Genomic DNA, 20,481 nt, shown 5'->3' with positions numbered 1-20,481 from the left:
TCTGAGCCCCCAAGGCCTGGAATAGACTCCCCCCAGAGGTGATGCAAGCACCTACTCTGGACACTTTCAAGAAACATTTGTATGCCTATCTTGCTGGGATCCTTTGACCCTAGCTAACTTTCTGCACCTTGGGCAGGCAACCGGACCCGAGCTGTTACGAGGTCCCTTCCAGCCCTAATGTCTATGAAATCTATGAAATCTATGTACAGGCACCCTTAGTGTGTATGTGATAGTAAGTATCTATCCTCACTCTATTAAATATGTCCTGGGTATGGAGTCACCATAAAAGCACAAGACTGGGTATTAAAGACACAAGGCTGCCAATCCGAAGTCCCTATGCTTTGTATGGAAAAATCTGAATGACAACCACGATGGGTTTGGCCATTTTGGTGAAGCAAAACCACCTCCACAGTGTGATGTGATTGGTCCAATAGTACAGCAGAACTCTGAGCCTCTGAAGAGGCCTAATCCGATCCACAGTGGCAGAAGAGAGCTGACTTTCTGGCAAGAACCAACTGAACTGGTTGCAGAAAATGGTGAAGAAATGACTCCATGTTGGAAGAAATGATTGGTGAAGAAATGATTCCATGTGCCATTCCTCTGTACCATCAAGGGTGGCAGCAGCACCACTGATCTGACTTCAAATCTGAACTAAATCACTGAGTGACACTGACTTGGCAGAGCAGTCAATTTATTGAGACTAAATCAGAGGTAGATGATCCTTGGACATTCTGGGCACGTCCAGATGACTGGGAACATTTCTTTCCCCAGAGACAAGTAGCAGCAGCATACCTTGCACTGCTGCTACTTGTACCTGGGGAATGCCTATGCCATGCACACTCTGGCACTCAGCAGGTCACCCTGGGTGGGATAAGGGAGTCTGAGACTAGCAACTGTGCTGGCCCCAGCAGCCTTACCAAGGGTCCTGGGGCCTCAGATAGCTGCACCATAGTGCTCTTGGCAGCAGGAAGTCTGGCTGGCAGCTGCAGCATGGCTCCAGCTAGCCAGGCTCTGGTTTTGGGCATTGCATGCTGCCACTATGTGCACTGCCCCACTTTTTTCTGTGTGGGTATTTTTGACCCCAGGATCAAAATAACCCACCACACTGCAAGGTAGCAAAGGGGGAACACCTGCACATGCAGTGTGTGGTGCTGCAGATGGGTCTGCAGCACCACATACTACATGTCCATACTCATCTGGATGTGGCCACCAAGGCTGATTCAGCCAGTGAGCAGGGTTTTCAGTAAGAGAGGTGAGACTGGAGCCTGACCACCTTTATTACACTGGAGGGCACAAATATAACATGGCACACTTAACAGTGACACTTCAAAATTGTTTGTCTTTTATGAATGATCCTTTTTCAGGATGATAAATAGTAGCTTATTGCTGTGTGTCACCTGTACCCTAATTTTTAGGGAGTTTTAAAGGCTGATGAGGTCCTACAAAAATTACATATGTCCCTACCTGTGATGACTGGTTTAGATAATATATGCTGATTTATCAAAATGTCTTGATTTCTATGCCCATGGCCTTACACTCCTGACAAGCAGACAGGACAAAAATCTCAAGCATCCTGCTAGATGTGCTTTACAGAACTGCACTTGTGTACTAGTTGATTAGCTTAACTGACTGCATGAATCTGGCATTATGTCCTTGCATCTTATACAGAAATAACACACTAAGGTTTTTTTTTTCCCCTACTAGTTGCAGAATTATCTAAAATTATAAAATGTATGCTAAAAGCAAGGATATTTTGGGGTGATATATTTTATTGGACCAACTTCATGGTTGGAATAAAGTTAGACAAGCTTTGAATGGAAGGTATTCTTCATCAGGCATTCAAAAGCTTGTCTAACTTCTTGGATGTTAGGAAAAACAAATTTCAGATAAGTGAGCTAAAGGCATAGGCATTTAAAACTGATAAAAGATCAACGTTAACAATGATTGGAATAGCTGACTTATTTGATAGTACATTATAGCAAAGAAATATAATGTTTATATTTATCAAACAAAACACAATTAGAAGTTTTCATGATAGGAATCAAACAATATAGCAATGGTTAAAGCATTAAGAGAGAAACGTATTCTGACAAGACTGTAATGGTAGATAGCCTCAAATATAGCCATACAGGGAAGCTTGCTGTGGTTGTGGGGGATCCTTTTCATACCACCTCCCAAAAAGTGTCACTGTGATGACTGGTTCAGATATTCCATGATGACTAACCAAACGACCATCACTTAACACCTAATTAAAGAAGTTAAAAAAAACACTGTTAATATTATCAGCAGATACAAGAGACATGCATTTAGGATTTAAAATTTAAGCATTTAGAGGACACAGTTTAATACTAGGTGTTTTAGGACTATGACATAAAAGCCTAATCTCTTCCTAAAAGGGCACCATATACATCTGACTTGCCACCACTAGCAAGTTTTCCTCAGCTTTGCTTTGACTTGGTTGCAATGACTTGTTCTGCTCCACTACCAGGCCCAAGAAAAGGCAGACAGAAGCAAATTTCCATACCTGAAATTTTCCTGGTGCCAACTGAACCCCACTGAGCAAAACCTCCGGAAAGACATATTTAGTGCCAAATGTGCCACTGAGGGAAAATGCCTCAAACCTTGTCTGAGCAGTAGCCACTGGCTGTCCACAAGTTTTCAAGTCCGAGTTCTTACATTTCACCAGCGTGCATATCTATGGGGAAGGGAAGAGATTTTAGGAGAAATGTAATGTAAAAAGAGAGCTGTGCTTTTACTAGCAAAACAAGACTTTATTTTCTTCAAGACAAAACAACTTCATAGGAGTGAGAGGGGCCTTCTGAGTCACCAAGTTCAGTCCCATGCTATCATAAATCACCTCACAACGTATTAAGCAGCATCCTAAAACTGGTTAGCTTGTTTGTCCCCACTATCTCAACTGGAAAGCCGTTCCAGATGTCATTGCTCTAACATTTAGGAACCTCCTGCTAATTTCCAGCCTAAATAGCTCTCTCTGCTCCTCTGCCCTTTCCTCATCTCAGTACACAGAGACAGCAACTCCCTTCGGCCAGCTAGCAAGGAGGAACTGGCTATGGTTTTTTGGTCTCTCCAGATTCAGCTGCCTACCCATCAGGGACTTCTGCTCCTGTTTTCTCCCCCCATTTGTCCCATTCCATCCTCACATGATTTAATTCCTCCACCCCCTTTTTAGTTTCTCTCTCAAGACGACTTCTACAACTCCCCTTCCACGCTGTAGCAGAGAGTTTTTTACGTGGAAAATTAAGATGGGTTCATTGACAAAGGACTCAAGCAGGTAAGTAAAGGAGATATAGCATACTCTCCTGTCTTAGTAGAGTTTTGGTATCCTTTACAGGCTCTGAAGGCTGGGTTCTGAGCAACCTATTAGGCATCTGAGTGGCTTTAGGTACCTAAGTGCAATTCCATTCCACCCTGTTTAAATCCTGGAAAATTCATTAATGCATGTATTTCAGTAACATACCTTCATCTAATCCTTCAGATTGAGTCACAAAAAGCAGAGAGGAGGAAGAAGATCCACTCACCTAGAGGAGGAAGAGGATCCATTCATCTGCTTTAGCTATTTTTCAGGGACTTGAGTAGGGTGGGACACAATTGCACTTAGGCACCCAAGTCCTCTTAGCCTGTAGGCACCCAAGTGTCTATTAGAAGATAATACGGCCCTTAATGACAAAATCACTTGGTGTATTTCTGGAGATCTATGGGAAATTCGGAGCCAGTAACATCCACACAGTAAAGACATTGCCACAATTGACCTGTTTGTGTGACAGCCGCAGCAAAGAGTTTGGAATGAGTATGGAAAATAAGTTATCCTTTCATTCACAGACATACAACCTTCAGGTCAAGGTCAGTGCACATTGGAAGGCAATGGGAGGAAACATGAACTATGATGCCCTGTTTAGTGGAATAATACACAACTTTGGTTCACAGTCTTGTTCACTGGGTGACTTTCGCATGAATAAAAATAAATGTATCATGTGAACTAAAAAGGACTTAAATTTTCTTAGAGATTTATAAATGTATACATTTATAAATGGAATACAAATTTATAAATGTATACATTTATAAATGTATGAATGGAATCCAAAGTTAAATGATACTTTGCACCCACTGGTATGGGAAATGAATATTGGCAGGTAGAAGAAAGTAAATAGACTATTTGCACATTCAGTGACTTTGATAAAAATACAAAGGATGTTCCCTGCTACATGACATGGCTTTAAGCAAACTAACTCCTCCAGACAGATAGCACTTGATAGTAAATAATTGCTTTCCTCAACTTTTATCAACAGAATAAGACATTGTTAGTAAAACTTGGCTATTTTATATTACATAGTAGCCAAAGTACCTGGCTTTGCATGGGTTGCAGTAATTAAATTTTAATGTTTTATAAATAAAAACATTTCATTCTATCTTATTTGCCTCTAGTAATAAACTGTGTGTATGTGTTTAGTTTTGTACCTTATTTTACTTGTGTGATACAGCTTGACACTGTAAGTTTTTGGTCATACCAAAAGCCTATAAAAGTTGAACATTTAAATGTATTAAACAACTGAATTGTAAGGTAGAATTATTTATTTACTTTGTAAGGCTTTAGCATAGCACTGAGTATTTCACATCACATTTTTCTATCCCAGTTTATGACGGTGTTTGACACTTTTTTATCTGTGTAGAACTTCAGGATAGACAATGTTGCATGTTTTGTCATCTGGTGCCAAGATGAAAAGGTTTTTGCCATTGCCAACTCTGGAACAACCAACATAGAGTTGGCCATGAGAAAAGCATGGGCTTCACAGGTTGAGGCCAACAACTTTGAGTGATTGTCCCTGTGCCTTGTTGATATCCATGGCAAAACTGAGGCAGATCAGGAATGGGCGTCATTTAAATTGAAATGGCAGGTCAGAGGGAATGATTGGAATGCATGGAATGAAGACATTCTGTTTCGCTGCATGGCCAGTCATGATGGTGGCTTCAGTGACATGTGGCATGAGCTTCTTGACAGCCAGTCGTGTTCCATTGCAGAGTGCTGGTGAGTCCAGATTCCTGAGAAGAATGATGGGTGCACCAATCTTGAGCCCCAGATTGTGTGAAGGCACACCTGGTGGTTCGAGAGAGTTGAGAAATTCTGTTGGATAGTTAACTGCCCCATAGGTGTCTGGGACAGTGTCCACTGACCTGTATTTTTGCACAGTGCCAGGCAATTGAGAAAGAAAGTCTTTGTTTACGGTATTGACTGCATCATTTTGTGATGCCAGGATGGTTTTTGGCATAGCCACTTGTGGTTATGAAAGTGATGTGCAACATTTGGAAAAACTGCCTTTTTCGGCATCAGCTTTGGTTCCATGTGGAATGACTGGCAGTGCCTGTCAAAAATCCCTAGCCAACACCAGTCACTCCTCCCATTGTTTTGTCATTATGTCGAAGATCTTGGAGGGTGCGATCAAGAGCCTCTAAAGCAGCTTTGTGAGACATTGTGCCCTTATCCCAGACAATAAGCTGACACTCCTGCAGGACCTTTGCTTTGCCAGTGCCCCAGCAATGTTGCAGGTTGGTGCCTCTGCACTTGCCAGATTTAAGGGCAACTTGAAGGCTGAATGAGCTGTTCTTCCTCCTGTCAACAGTGTGGCAGCAATGCCTGATGATGCCACTGCAAGGGCTGGATTTTGGCCAAAAGAAGATCAAGGAGAAAAGTTTTCCCAGTTCCACCTGGAGCATCCAGAAAGAAGATGCCACCACTCTCATTGAAAACTGCTTGAGTAATCTTGTTGAAGGCTTCTCTTGCAGACTTGGCTCATTATCTTGTATGTATTTAGTAATCTGGTCAATGTTGTAGTTGGTCTCCCTCAAAATTTCATTTATGAGCTCATTATCATTGTCTCGTTGTGGGGCAGGAAGGCCACAAGTTTTGAGGTCAGAGCCATCCAAAGCCTTGATCTTGTCCTCAGTGATAATGAGAGCTTGATTAAAGATGTCATCACTGTAGTCCAGTTCAAGGTTTGGATTTTGCACTCATGCTGGATGCAAAATATCCTGTGCCAGATTCTCCTTGTGGTTGTCCCATAGTTGTTAAGGATTTGACATGGCACATGTCTGCAGCATGATGGCAAACAGCATCCATGGTGACTGAGTTGCAGCTGCCTCTTCCAATGTGCTGTTCCAGTGTGTATTGTCCTCCATGAGTCCTCTGAGCTGGCAAGCCTCTTTGTAAGTTTCACAGATTGTAGCATCCAGAATTCCCAAGTCCTCAAATCATGTTGGACCTGTGACCTCATGCAGAAGCAGTCTCAGGTAAAAGCATTCAAAATTGTTTGGATGCATAGTGTACACATGGCCAAGTGCATCACTGGCTTTGATGTCTGACTGGTCTGGCATATTTTGTCCTGATTTGCGGCAGGCCCACTCTTTGGTGCCAACATTCCATATGTAGTACCTGATGGTATGGGTACCTGATGATACAAGAGTGTCTAAGTGAGTTCATCATCCCTGCAGAGATTGAAGAAATCAGTGAGAGTTGTGTCTTGTGGAACTTGGGTGTGCTCATGTGCATTTTCCTCAGTGAAGTACACTCTTTGGCCATGCTCAAGTTGCACACTGAGATGAAGCACTGTGAGATGTCACTCATGAATTGGGAAGTTCAGGATCCTCCAGATGACTTCACTGGTGCTGATGCATCTCCCCAATTCATATTGCCAAACCTCATCATGCACAGTCTCATCCCTTGTGAGGCCAAACACAGCCATGTCAGATCCTTTGTTGACATACTTGCAGACATATTTGATCGATTTCACAGAGTGGCAGTACTCAGCATTGATGTGTGCATTGAAGAGTCATGAGAGGAGTGGACAGTATGGAAAAATCCATCTGTTGTCCACTTGAACCTCAGAACTATGAACTTTGATGGTTGTTGTGAATCCACCGCCTTCTGGTTTTCTCCAATGATATAGTGAGTATCCATCTTGTCCAGTCTGTCTCTTTCAGAAGATCATGTGGGAGCCTATTTGTGCATTTATTATCTTTCATGCATGGTGAGTTTGGATTGATGCTTCCACAGGGACCACACACCATCTGTGTTATGACAATGCTGAACAGAAGTGGATCAATTTCTGGATCTGGAAGTTCATCACTGATGATGTAATCCACTCTGTGGACATTGAGTTTGGATTGATGCTTCCACAGGGACCACACACCATCTGTGTTATGACAATGCTGAACAGAAGTGGATCAATTTCTGGATCTGGAAGTTCATCACTGATGATGTAATCCACTCTGTGGACATGAAGTTCATCTTGAAGCCACAGCAGAATGTGGGCATGTGGCAGGCCACGCTTTTGCAGCTCAGTTGTGTACATGTAGCACTGAATGGCTCCAAAAATCTTTCCCTTGTTGATGAGATTCATTAATGCCTTCACTTTTTGTCAGAATACTCTTGCCAGCAAATCATGCCAATCCTGTGGTTTTTGGCCTGGCATCAGTTCATTAGCCACTTCCGCCCAAACTGGGTTGGAGGTGAAGGTAATGAAGAGATCAGGGTGGCCATAGTTTTGCACATATGTCATGGCATCCTGAGCACGCTCATGCATGTAGCGAGGCCCACCTGTGAAACTGAAAGGCAAGATGACCAATTGGCCAACATTGGCAGCATCATTGTTCATGGCATCCCTGAGGTGAATATAGTTTTTAACTCTAAGTTTCTTTTGGTTCATTTGAATTAATCTCAACCTTTCTGCTTCAATTTTGGCATACGTGTCCACAGCAAATTGGTGGAAGAGATCTTTGCATCGCAAGATGTGATTGAAACTTCTAGCTCACAGCATCATCCTGCAGGCATAAAAGTCCATGGCAGAAATCTTCTTTTGAGTTGGCAGCCCTGTTGCTGGGTTTGTTTGTCTCAGTTCAAAATGGTAGCCATCATCACCCTGCCAGAAAATTAGTGGATACTGAAGTGCATCATATGATTGGTGTGTATCAACAATTCTTTGGAGGGAGTTGTTCCTGAGTTGCAACACAATGTCTCGATTGCCATGTTGCTCACCAGCCAGAATGACAGCTACTTCTAATGCTGTGGGTGCACTGAAACTGCTCATGCTCACCAGCTGGAGTTTTGTCTGCTTGAATGACAACATTGTACTCTGAAGTCATCTTCTCCATGGCACACTTGAAACTGTGAACATAGTTGTTTTTCTTTTGGAGCATGTCTTGCAACAAATGACATTGTTGTAACGCTGTTCAGCCTGCTTTATATTGTCACCCATGAAGTAGATCTGCAGCAATTTGGGCTCTTCATTTGGGAATGGTATCAGACTGCCAATCCGATCATAAATCTGGCCCTGCACTTTAAATGTGTGCGTGTAGCCAGATTCTCTCATGTCTTTGTGGTGCCAAAAGATGTTGTTTGGAAGCATGTGTTATATCTTTGAATGTTGTTTTGGAAATGATGTGCATCTGGAGTGTTGCCTGTCAACAATGTGTAAAGGAGCTCAGGAGGATTATTCATTTGGGGCAGTTGGACCTTGCCACTGTTGCAGCATATCCCTGGAGCTTCTCCTTTTCATCTCATTGCAAAGCACTGGCTGCAAGAAGTCACCATTGAGCCAATTGCAACTAATGGATCAGAAGCATAATCTAAGGCTGGATTATAGAACAATGCAGAGTTTTCTTTTTCCATCCTGGCTGTAGCCATTGCTGCTCTGTTTGTTTCTTGTCTTGTAACCTGCTGTGCAGGAGTCTCAGTTGCTCTGGATGCAGCCATTGCTGCTCTGTTTGTTTGTCATCTTACAACTTGCTGCTCTGGAGTCTCAGCTGCTCTAGCTGCAGCTTTTGCAAGTTGATTTTTGGCAAGTTTGCTTCTTGTGGATTGCCTTATAGGGAATGCCTCTCACAACCTCCTAATCAGTCCCTGAGAAGGTCCAGTACAGTTTTCTCCCTGCACCTTTCTTAAGCCCTCACTCCTCCTGCAGGTGCTCCCAGGTCCTGTTAACCAGTCCCAACCACAGTCCTTAGGGGAATACTCCTAAATGTGGAGCCTTCTCTAGCTGTACCAGTTGACCTTGGCCAGGATCTTTGAGCTTTGCTAAAGAATGGTTTGCACATACAAATTTATTCTGCTTCCTGGGGCTGACCTGTCACAGGGGGTTATGCAGTATAGATTAAAAGATGGGTGAAATTTTTTTGAGCCAAATAAAAAAATAGCACCCAGGTGCATACCCCCAGGGTCCTCTTAGTATGCATGCAAAGTTTCAGGTCTCTAGGTATCATGGCCTTGGAGCTATGGCACTGACACACACATAGGCCCTTTTATTAATATATAGAAGAGTTAATTGATAATGATGCTCTAGTTGATGCTCCAGTTGCTTGCTGTGGATTTTATTTGAAAGAGCAGTATTTCTCCAGTTAGCTGCATAGGAGTATGCCAGCACTCCAGGTCATCAGAGAAGGATCTGAGTGGCTCATTCCTAACTCAACAAATACTTCTGAACTAAGATGATGATTTCTAGATGATAAATCCAGGTTCTACTGAATTCTTGTCCAGAAAAGACAAAACTCTTCTCTCAAACAAACTCTGCATTTGTACTCAAGGCTGTTTCAAAATTAATCTTTTTGTCATGAGGGGGAAGTCAATTCATCAGAAATTTCAGCAGCAACTCACCACTCCCAAACAGAGTTGAGGAGGAAAATGTAAGACACCACCAATGTCCTTTTTGCCTCCCACCAAGCTACTAAAAACAACTTTCTCTAAGGATGCTTCTTAAAAATATTATGATGTTCTACAGTCCCCAAGAAAGAAGTATTACCTGCAAATAGTATTTTCCTTCAATCACATGAAGCCCATCAAAAGCACCTAGCACATATACCTCATCTTTGTGTTTCTCTGCCATTCGGTAGCTCAAATGGCAGCAGAGGTCTTTTTGGCAAACTGTGCAATTCCCTTCAGGTGTGGTGAGCTCAGTGAAGGTTAAGGGATCAAAGAAAATGACTCCTGGAAAGTCATGTTCATCACTGGAGAATCGTTTGATGCTTGTGGCATATGAACTCCAATTGACAGTAGCAGGGGGGGTGGCAGAGAGACAAGGATGTGAATCCAATTCTGCAACTAGGAGGTGACCATCGTCTGTTTCCATATTGTAATGAAATGCTCTGGGTCCATCCGGTGCATAAATACCACTTCCTAGTAATTAGAAACAGAATTTGCAGAGCCATATTTTGTATTGTCCTATTCATTCCCCCCAACTCCCCCCTATATTATTCTATTACCTTTATATACAATACTATAATAAAAACTTTGCTTAATGAACTTGACTCTTTTTTTTACTTTTCCTAGTAGGTGTATAAGTTGCCTAGTGTCTCTGCAGAGAAAGTGGGCTGGATTTCCTGTTGGGGCTGAGATCTGCTCAACACAGCAGAACAGTGTGGGGTGTTGTCGAGGAATCAGATTTGGTTCCCTTATTCTTCTGGCCATTACACAGAAGAGAGTAGGTTGAGGTTTGCTTTAAATTAAGATGAACATGGGCCCCAAAGGACCAGTCACCAGTTCTGAACAGCTAGAGGGCCATACTTGTGGAAGTATAGGAATGGGTAGGAGTGGGACTAGATTGGTTTTACATCAGTTCAAAAATCTTTGAGAGGATGGAAATTAGTGATTGACTAGATACAGACAATTCAAAAAGAGGTACTATTCCTGCAAACATATGAGCAGAGGGGGTTCCATGGCATATTTATATAATTGTGTGGAGCCCTCTACTCCGGTGATTTAGCATGCCTAACACGGAAGAGACTATGGCTAGGTACAGACATTACACATAAAATGGTATAAGAGATTAGAAACTGGTTGAACCCTGTAACATAACAGAAATTCAGTGTGCATAGACCAGCTTAAAAATGGCAGAACCTGGTCTAAGATAGACCTGGATGAAAGTAGTATCAGATTTAATTAGTTTAGATTAGTCTGGTCTATCAAACTGCTGTACCAAATCTCCTCCCAACTCAAGTTAGGTTGCAGTCCCCCAACACCCGAGGTATCTTTGTGGCTCTCCCTCTAACTCCCACTTGCGGAGTGGGCAGGCTAGCCTTGGCCTGCACTCATCTACTCCGGGCAAGTGTGGGGCCGACCCCACCCCACCCCCAGGTTGTCACAGAATTGAGGCAGCAAGGCCTCTGTTCCATAGCCCTGTGTCCTGCTTGCATCTATCAGCCAAGCCAATGCAGCTGGGGGTGGGGGGGGAATAATACCCTCAGCATAGGTGGCAGAATGCTGAGGCTAATGGGACTTAACCTCCACAAACATGGTGCAGTGGTGGCAGTGGAGAGGGCTACGGAGCAGCCCAGGCACAGGCTCTGGGCAGCTGCAGCAGGTGGGGAGGCATGGGTGATTGGTGTCACCTGAGTTGGGGGGCACATGCCCCCCCCAGCAGCCAGTCAGGTCCCCCCACAGCTGATCATGCTGGCCAGGAAGCACAAGCACTCCTAGAAGTGCCAGTGGCACTTCACCTGGTGTCCCCACTCCCCAGCCAGTGCTCACAGTGGGGGCACCCACGCACCCACCTGCCCCCCTGCCAGTCACCTAAGGGGGGAGTGCTGCCTATCAGGGAGTGCTTGTGCACCCCTGTGCAGCCCCTATGCATCGCCACTGTGGGGAGGGGTTTCATAGAATGAAAAGTGGAGCATGACTGGGGACTGGCACACAGGAAAGCTCCCACATGGAGGACACTAAGATAACTGTTTTTGAAAATGCTAATGGAACAGTTTTCCCACAGCATCTCAGGAAAATTAGGGTGTCAGTTGGGGGCCTCAGCTGCCTGTACACCAATTCCAGGAGCATGGGGAACAAGCAGGAGGTGCTAGCCCTCCCGCTCTCTAATGGGCAATATGACCTGGTAGGGATCATGGAGACCTAGTGGGACTTCTTGTATGATTTGAGCATAGCCATAGAGGGTTACATCCTGCACAGAAGGGACTGAGCAGGGAGAAAAGGCAGAGGGGTAGCTCTGCATGGGAGTGAGCAGTACACCTCTCTGGAGGCTGACATTGGCTCCAAAAATAAGCAGGTTGAAATGCTCTGGGTCAAGCTTTGCTGGAGGGAGCGGAGCAAGATGAGAGAGACCTAACTGTGGTCATTTATTACAGGACACCAAACCAAGGGGAGGAGCTTGATCTGGAGTTCTCTCAAGAACTGACAGAGGCCATGCATGCAAGGGACTTGGTTGTCATGGGTGACTTCAATTACCCGGACATAGAATGGGAGGAACACTTGGCCAGGTCAGATCAGTCATGTAGCTTCTTAACTGTAATTAAGGAGCTTTTTCTGGCCTAGGAAGTGCAAGGACCAGGGATGGAAGGCAAATGGGGTGCATGAAGAGTGGTCGTTCTACAGGGACACGATCCCCGAAGCACAAAAGAAAACTGTTCCCATGAAGAGGAAAGGTTGCAGAAGAGCTGGCAAGCCCTCCTTGGCTCAACAGGGACATCATGGTCCTCTTGAAAAAGAAAAAAGAGGTGTACATACAGAGGAAGCTAGGGACAGTCCTCAAGGAGGACTATACTACAGTGGTCCATACTTGTAGAGAAATGATTAGGAAAGCTAGGGTGGCAACTGAGTTTAAGTTAGCCAAGGGAGTCAAGGACAATGAGAAGTCCTTCCTTACGTATGCAGGGAGCCGAAGGAAAACAAATGGAAGTGTGGGGCCCCTACTTAACACCTCGGGACACCTAGTACTGGACACTCAGGAAAAAACTGAACTCCTGAATGCCCACTTTGCTTTGGTATTTCACCAACCAAGGGGAAAAACAAGCAAGATAAGGATCACGGGTGGCATAGTGGGAATGATAGCCTTCCCACTGTGGATGCTGAGCTGGTGAAAATCAACTAGAAAAGCTAGACATTTATAAATCAGCAGGACCAGATGGACTTCACCTGAGAGTTTTGATGGAGCTGGCTGAGGTCATTGCAGAACCCCTGGCAAAACTCTTTCAGAAATCATGGCACACAAGGGAGATCCCTGAGGATTGGAAGAGGGCCAACTTTGTGCCCATCTTCATGAAGGGGAAGGGGGAGAACCCAGGCAACTATAGGCCAGTCAGCCTAACCTCCATCCTAGGGAAAATCCTGGAAAAACTCATTAAAGAATCTATGTGCAATATGCTCATTGAGGGTAAGATTCTGAACAACAGCCAGCATGGCTTCATTGCAGGTAGGAATTGTCTTACCAATCTCATCTCCTTCTATGAACAGGTCTCTGGCCACCTAGACATGGGAGAGAAGGTCAACATTATATACCTAGACTTCCAGAAATATTTTGATCTAGTATCCCATGATGTCCTTGTGAAAAAATTCACAAAGGATAGGTTGCAGATACAGGCAGACCTGGACAGGCTGGAGAGTTGGGTGGACCAGAACCAGCTGAAGTTCAGCACTCAGAAGTGTAAGGCACTCCATCTGGGGAGACATAATCCCCAACATACTTACAGGTTCAATGGCGACAATTTGACTTGAACCACAGCTGAAAGAGACCTGGAGCTAGTGATTGACCATTGCATGAACATGAGCCGGCAGTGCAATGCTGTGGCCAGCAGGGCAAACAACATGCTGGCATGCATTAATGGTTGCATCTCATGCAAAACTAAGGAAGTGATACTCCCACTGTACTCTGCACTGGTGAGACCACAGCTGGCAACCAGTTCTGGACACTGCACTTCAACAAGGATGTAGAAAAACTTGAGAGGGTCCAGAGAAGAGCCACCCATATGATCAGGGACTTGCAAGACAAGCCATACAAGGAGAAGCTGAGGGACTTGGGCCTCTTCAGCCTACAGAAGAGAAGGCTGAGAGGAGACTTGGTAGTGGCTTACCGCTACATCAGGGGAGTACATCAAGAACTAGGTGAACAGCTGTTCACCAGGGTACCCCTGGGGAAGACCAGGAAAAATAGATACAAACTCCTGGAAGGCTGCTTCAGGCTTAATTGCAGGAAAAACTCCTTCATAGTCAGGGTGTCCAAACTGGAATAAACTCCCTCCAGTGGTTGTGCAATCACCTACCCTGGAAATCTTCAAAAGGATACTGGACAGTCACCTCGCTAGGGTCACTTGACCTCACTTGTCTTTTCCTGTCTAGTGCAGGGGGACTGGACCCAATGATCTACAAGGTCCCTTCCAACTCCTGACAATCTATGAATCTATGAATCTGTGAAATGGGGTGCACACAGACACACAGCCACAGCCTGGAGAAGCCTGGCTGCTTGTGGAGCACTGCCCAGCACAGCAGGTAAGTCTGTTGTGGAGGAGTGTGGAGGGGGTAGATCGAGGCCCCCATGGGGGAGTGGCTTCTGCTGCTACATGCACCCTGGAAGGCATGGTGGGTGCATACCCTGATCTGCACAGGCAGGGTGGGCTGCCACTGTGGGCTAGGGCCAGGGCTGTGCCAAGCTCTTCCTGGTGTGGTGGCCATGCTATGCTGGGGGTGGGTTGCGGCAGTGATGCTGTGAGGGAGGCTATGGGTGACAGGGGTGGCTGCAGCCATGAATGCACTCTTAACTGAACTGAACTTAGGCGATTGTATGACCTTCTCTCTATAGAGAAAAGGGTCTGATGCAGCTTGTTTTTCTGTAAGAGTCTGATGATAAAAATGCTTGTTATGGATAAAAAAGGTTTGTTACAGTGTATTCCACCCATATCTGAAGTAAATGACTCCTGGTACCAAGAAGAGAAAAACAATGATAAAGTGAAAACAAACCCCAAGTTGTTGAGGAAAAGCAGAAAAATTGGCCTAATTGGAAGCTACTTGACTAAAGGACTATAAATATTATCCCCCTTTCCTCTTCCTCTCTCTCCTTCTTCCCTCCCCCTCCCCCTAACACTGCCTGAGAACTGAAGACATTTCCTGTCCTTTCAAAGAACCAGAGCCCACTTGGAGATGCTTGGCGACCTCTCAAGTTGTGTTATTAGGACTGATAATATGCAATTACTTGCTTGCTAAGATTATATCTATATGCATGGTTGGAGTTAATACTTTATAGGACTCAATAAAACTGATTTATTAAATAGTTAACTGGGTCCTCATTGGGAGGAAATAACTGGTTCCTTGTTTGCAGGAAATAGATAACCGAGTCCTCATTTGGAAGAGATAAATAGGTTCTTGTTTGGAGAAAACTGAAGCACACTTTAAGGTGATATCGATCCTGCTGTTTGCTCTCTCGCCATTTGGGAGGAGAACCAGATAGATATCCCCTCATTCTTAAGGCCACACCAGAGACACTGCAAAAGGAACAAAGGAAGCAATGAAGGGGAAAATCAAAATGATCTCTGTGTGTTTGCTCTGCAGTCACTCTGCAAACTAGGGATGAGGCTACGTAAGGGGTAGGAGACAGCGAACCACAACTCTGACTCCAGAAGAAATATATAACTCTACACATAATAATCTACACAATTAGAGTCCCAGGCCCAAGGAGGTATCTCACCATGCACTTACCTGTCATCTCCATGCTGGTGTTATGTGTATTAGCTGCAAGGAAGTTGACCTGCATACCCATCGCCCAGGCGGAGTGGAATTCAATAGCAGTTAAATGTGGTAGAACGTTCATCCAGGCAGTTGGGAACAGCACAGTATCCACTTGTAACTTGCTCACTAGGGTCACAGCTGGGTCATGGAAAAGTATGTCGAAGCATGTGAATATGCCAAATTTTCCAAACGGGGTGTCAAATGTGACCACCTCTGGCTCTTTGGGGTAATCAAACTGCTTTTCCATCATAAAGAGGTTATGCTATTTAAAAATTGAAAGGAAAGTCATTAAAGGCTGCTAGTACCATTACCTGGAAATATCCTATAATCTGGTAAAGATATTTTTAATGGTGTTGCAGGGGTGTCGTAGCCAGATATATGAGAAGCAAGGGTTTTTGTGGATGACATCTTTTATTGGCCAAACTGCAGAAGAAGAGTGCCTTGCACTCAAAAGCTTGTCTAAATCTCCCCAAAACATGCAGTTGGTCCAAGAAAATATATCACCCACAAAAAACCTTGTGCCATGAGGAAGTAATTAAAAAAAATTAACAGAAAAGCAAGCATGAGAAAGAAAGCACTCAGGCATGTGCATACCCAGCTATCAGACATTCATATGGTTCAGGTACGCCAGAATTAGAGTGAGAGATTAAGAAGTTGAAAAAAAAAATGTCAGTGACTGACTTGGGCAAGGCTATTTCTTACCTTATGGTATCGTGCCACCAGCTTCCCTTCTGAATCAAAGACAACATCAGTATTGTACTGATAGTGACCATCTCTGGGGCACTGGGGAACACTGGAATTGCAGGCCTTCTTGTCCCCAATATTGGCAACCACATAGATAGAGTTGTTCCTTGCCATGCAGCTGAGCCTTTCCTGCACAGGGGCAGGACCAAATCTAGTCCATTTTTGGAGAAAAGGAAAAATGGGAAATAAAGAAAATAACTGAGAATCAAAACAGAACTTCAGAATGTAAAAGGGATGAGGTAGGTCTACAAGTTCACATTTCCATGAAAACTTGGAATTAAGTGTAGCATGTATTAAGAAAAATCCCAAAGAAACTGTTTATTTTCTTATCCTATGACTGGAGCAGGGCAGGCAGACTCCTCAAGCCTGTGTCCAGGTCCCTGGAGCGTAGTTCATCACATGTCTCCCCTCATCTATCCAATGCAGAATTTCAGCAATACATTTTGAATAACTTGGAACAGTCTAGTTCTTCCCATGTATTCGCAGAGACCTTAGAAGTATGGCCCAAAATCTAACTGGATTTATTACAGTCAGTCAAGGTCTGTACCTAGATGGCCTATTGGCATACCAGGCTTCCTTGGCCAAAAGCAAACAAGATATTGGGTTAGCTAGCATTCACATCTAGGCTTCAATGACTTCCCAGCCCAAATAACCAAACATCGCTTTAGAACTAGGATCACTGGCATCAGTTTTCAGCTCCGATCCAGAACAATGCTTAAATTCAAGAACACTAATGGCATTCTATTTTGCCACTGTGCCTCTAGTACTACAGAATAAACATTTAATACAAATAAATGGGTCTTGACTCCCCACTCCCTGATGTTTTTTCTACTTATGGGAAGGAATCTAGGAGTAAAGCTTACTCTCTTCAATGATTGCTGTGACCTATGGGTACTAAAGTAACACAAAAAATCCTAATGTTTTAATTCAATTTGTTGCAGCCTTCTAACATTCTTTACATCTCTCCCACCAAGGCCTATGATGACCACGTGGGAGTATCTTATGAGCACACACTCATAAATAATACTAACAGTCAGAGCTAAGCAGGAAAGGATTTTCCCATTTTGTGGAAAACTAAGATTTCAAAACCTGTGTTCCAATTGGGATGTACACAGTGCTCCTTGAAGTGAAAAACAATAGACCATAATTACCAAAAGCCCACTGATGGGAGCCAAACTTAGCTTCAATGGTTCAGGTTTTGCATCAGACAAGGTGTTAAACTTTGGTCACGCACAGCCCCATGACTGTTTTAGCCCCTAAGTAACGGGACACTGGTCTGTCTCTCGTTTTGACCAGAAATTTCAGCCTCACCAAAAATTGTACATACTCACTACCCTCCCTCCCAAAAAAGAAAAAGATTTAATATCAACAATTTCTGATGAAAAATATTTTGGCACAAAATGCCTGATCATCTCCTTTATTCAAAGTACTACACAAGGAGGAGAATGGAATATAAAGGTGGAAAATCCTGACAGGCAAACTTCTTCAAGCACTTATGGTAATGTTGCCTCAAGACTTTTCAACAAGCAGCGCATAGTAATCAAACTAAGGAGTCCATCTTGCTAAATACCTGGTGTGATGGGGAGCCCGTACAAAACTCCTGAGTACCCTGGAAGCCCCAGCTGACCCTGAACGGGCCAGGCAGAGAGGGGAGAGAAAAGCTTACCAGGAGACCAGGGAGAGCTGGAGCTGAGGCAACATGCAGTGCTACCATGCCGGTTAATAAGCACCATCTCAACCAAACTAGGTAGCACCTGACTGAAGATGTCAGCCAGAGGCACTGCCATGAAAGTTTAAAAGGTACTGGGAGTGCCGTAGAGAGGGGATGAGGCTGCCACCAGGCCAATGGAGGCCAGGGGGTGGAAGATGCCTTGGTGCACTGAGGCAGTGAGGTGCTCAGGCAATGAGGGCCCTGCTAGCAAGGGGCAGGAAGGCCCCACTAGGCAGAGGCAGAAGGGGCTGCTCCAGTCCAGCTCAGGGGTGATCCCCTGAAGGAGGGGAGAAAAATAATATAAATTCAAAGGGGCAATGCTGAGCCCATTTGTAGATAACTCCTCCATACAGGAAGCTATTTTCTTTATTCATAATTTGAATAAATTAATTGGGCTAGTGTATCCCTGGTCCCTCTAGTCAGGGCCAGCTTCAGGCATGGTGCCAAGAGAAGCGGGGAGTAAATGAATGGCCAAGAGAGGGCCTTGTAAACTCCTTCAGATGCCAGCAGCAATCCACAAAGCACTAGAAGAACAGTCATAAGTTGACCACTGCTGAGTGGAACCAAAAAGGCTGAAGCTCCAGTACAATATCATAAAGCCTCAACACCAATGGGTGGTGCATGGCTGGGGTGTAGGAGAGGTGGCGACCCAACATCAACCACATCCAAACCATGAGGACCCTTAGAGGGAACATATCCATCTATACCACTGAACCCCTACTTAGAGATTTTAATTATATCAAGACATTGCAGGTGAGTTGGGGAAGAGGTCCTGTGACAGGTACCCATGGGATCAGTCATTGATTGAGCACTGACATGACACCTGATTTATTAAGCATTTGTTTCCATCTGAATTTCCTGTTCAGTTTGTCATGACCCAAAGGCATGATTTTGTGTGTGCTTCGGCACCAGAATTATCCCCGCCAGGTTGCAACTTCATTGCACAGGAGAGTTTCCTGTTGCAGAGGAAAACCCCGGTGCAGGGACGAGTTTCCCGCCTCTTTGCAGCTTCTTTTGCAGAGTGCATTGCTCAAGTTGCAAGAGAAATGCACGGTGCAAAAGAGTTCCCGCCACCAGTATGCAAATTCGTTCCCCGCTATTGGCTAGTTCTAAATTATTCCCACGTGGCGGCTAACGATTGGCTTGTTAGCCGTATAAGAGGCTTGAGCAGTTTCTCCCCAAGCCGAAGAGGACTCCACATCCATCTCGTGGAGACTCTGGATATACGGCAGGGTAATAGAGACCCTGTGTGAGATTCAGAGGAGTTTGGCGACCTGATCCATCGCCCACCTCTTCCCGTCTTCAAGCGCAAATTTTATAAGACGTATCTCCGATTCCGATTTTGGTGGCGCGTTCACCCAGAGCATCCGGAGCTCTGTTCCGTGGAGCCTAGCAAACTCCATGTGACCGTCTGTGTTGTCTGTGTCTGTAACCGCAACTCAAGCAAGTTTTCCAGCCTACACCACTGCCATTTCGGTGTAAGTAAACAATCTTTAAAACTACCGCTAAGCGTTTGTGCCTAATTCCAGCTCGTCACCCTCCCTCTCCGATCCAGTGTGCCTGGGCTGCTGGCCACAGCCCGCGTGCAGCACGAAAAAGGGCTCGGGTCGCTCCCAGCCCGCACACAGTTGATCAGGAAATGTTACCCATTAGGATATTTAACTGCTGTGTACAAAACTCTTGAATTGAAAAGACCTGCCTGATCTTTTGCACTTTTCATTAGTCCAGTTCTTTGGGAGCCATTACCCATGATTTAAAATCTACTTACCACACTACATAAGTCATACCTTTCAGGGGCTGTGCATGGAATCCAGTTCACCTGTGGATCTGGGATATCTTCCAGAAAGGGGTAAATGGTTTCTCTTTTGAAATTCCAGCCATAAATAGCATCTTCAGGAGTTACAATGATATGTGCCCCCTAACAGGAAGAGAGTAATATAAAAAACAGCTGTCAACAAAATCAGGATGACCTATAATTACAGCATAATCACTGGACAATACCTGCTGTGCTGCTGCTTTGATGGCTGTTTCCAAAACATCCATATTTCTGTTCATCAGCACCAAAGCCTCTTCAGGAGAAACAGGAATGTCAGTGTGGTCTGGCAATATAACAACATGCTCATACACTGCTGCAACATAGCTGTCAGAGGCACAGAACTTCAAGGCAGAGAGAAGAGAAGCAATAATGGAAACATAAGGATAGAGACAGACCATGACTGAAGCTTTGTAGTTGTTCAAAATGAACGCAAGCACAGAAGGCAAAGTTTGGAAAGTCCCTTAGCTTTTAAATCAAGTCAATCTTCTGTGGAATGTCAAATGATTCAGAATTGCCACACCTAGCAAATTGTATATTAGCAATTTCAAATAAACTGCAAAGATCAAACTGTGTCCTGTTCACAAACAGTCTACAGTGCCAAAGGTGAAAATGAAGAGCTGCAGATAGTGCATGTCTAAGTCACTGTGCCATAGAGCAAAGTCTCCTGGAAATGGAGTGTGTTCAGGAAGTGTGGTATCTCGAAGG

The 20,481-nt window shown here is 44.5% G+C and overlaps 1 protein-coding gene across 2 annotated transcripts; it reads right to left on the bottom strand.

Annotated features, from left to right (window-relative positions):
* Positions 1-1,751: 1,751 nt before the first annotated feature.
* LOC102384548 (pantetheinase-like) lies at positions 1,752-20,445 on the bottom strand. 2 transcript variants are annotated; one of them, XM_006034229.3, is made up of 7 exons: positions 19,962-20,445; positions 19,748-19,878; positions 16,208-16,400; positions 15,476-15,767; positions 9,807-10,180; positions 2,525-2,695; positions 1,752-2,245 (listed from the first exon to the last, which is right to left on the bottom strand). In XM_006034229.3, the coding sequence occupies exons 1-7, from the start codon at positions 20,172-20,174 to the stop codon at positions 2,114-2,116; spliced, it is 1,506 nt and encodes a 501-aa protein (XP_006034291.2). In that variant the 5' UTR covers positions 20,175-20,445; the 3' UTR covers positions 1,752-2,113. The 2 variants fall into 2 exon arrangements, with proteins under 2 accessions (XP_006034291.2, XP_025071997.1); XM_025216212.1 differs by having other exon boundaries at positions 2,105-2,245; positions 2,622-2,695.
* Positions 20,446-20,481: the final 36 nt, after the last annotated feature.

This window comes from Alligator sinensis, unplaced genomic scaffold (genome assembly GCF_000455745.1).
Source record: "Alligator sinensis unplaced genomic scaffold, ASM45574v1 scaffold1338_1, whole genome shotgun sequence".
NCBI classification, from domain to species: Eukaryota; Metazoa; Chordata; order Crocodylia; family Alligatoridae; genus Alligator; species Alligator sinensis.
Note: the sequence above shows the minus strand (reverse complement) of the source record. Positions and strands in the feature narration are given on the sequence as shown.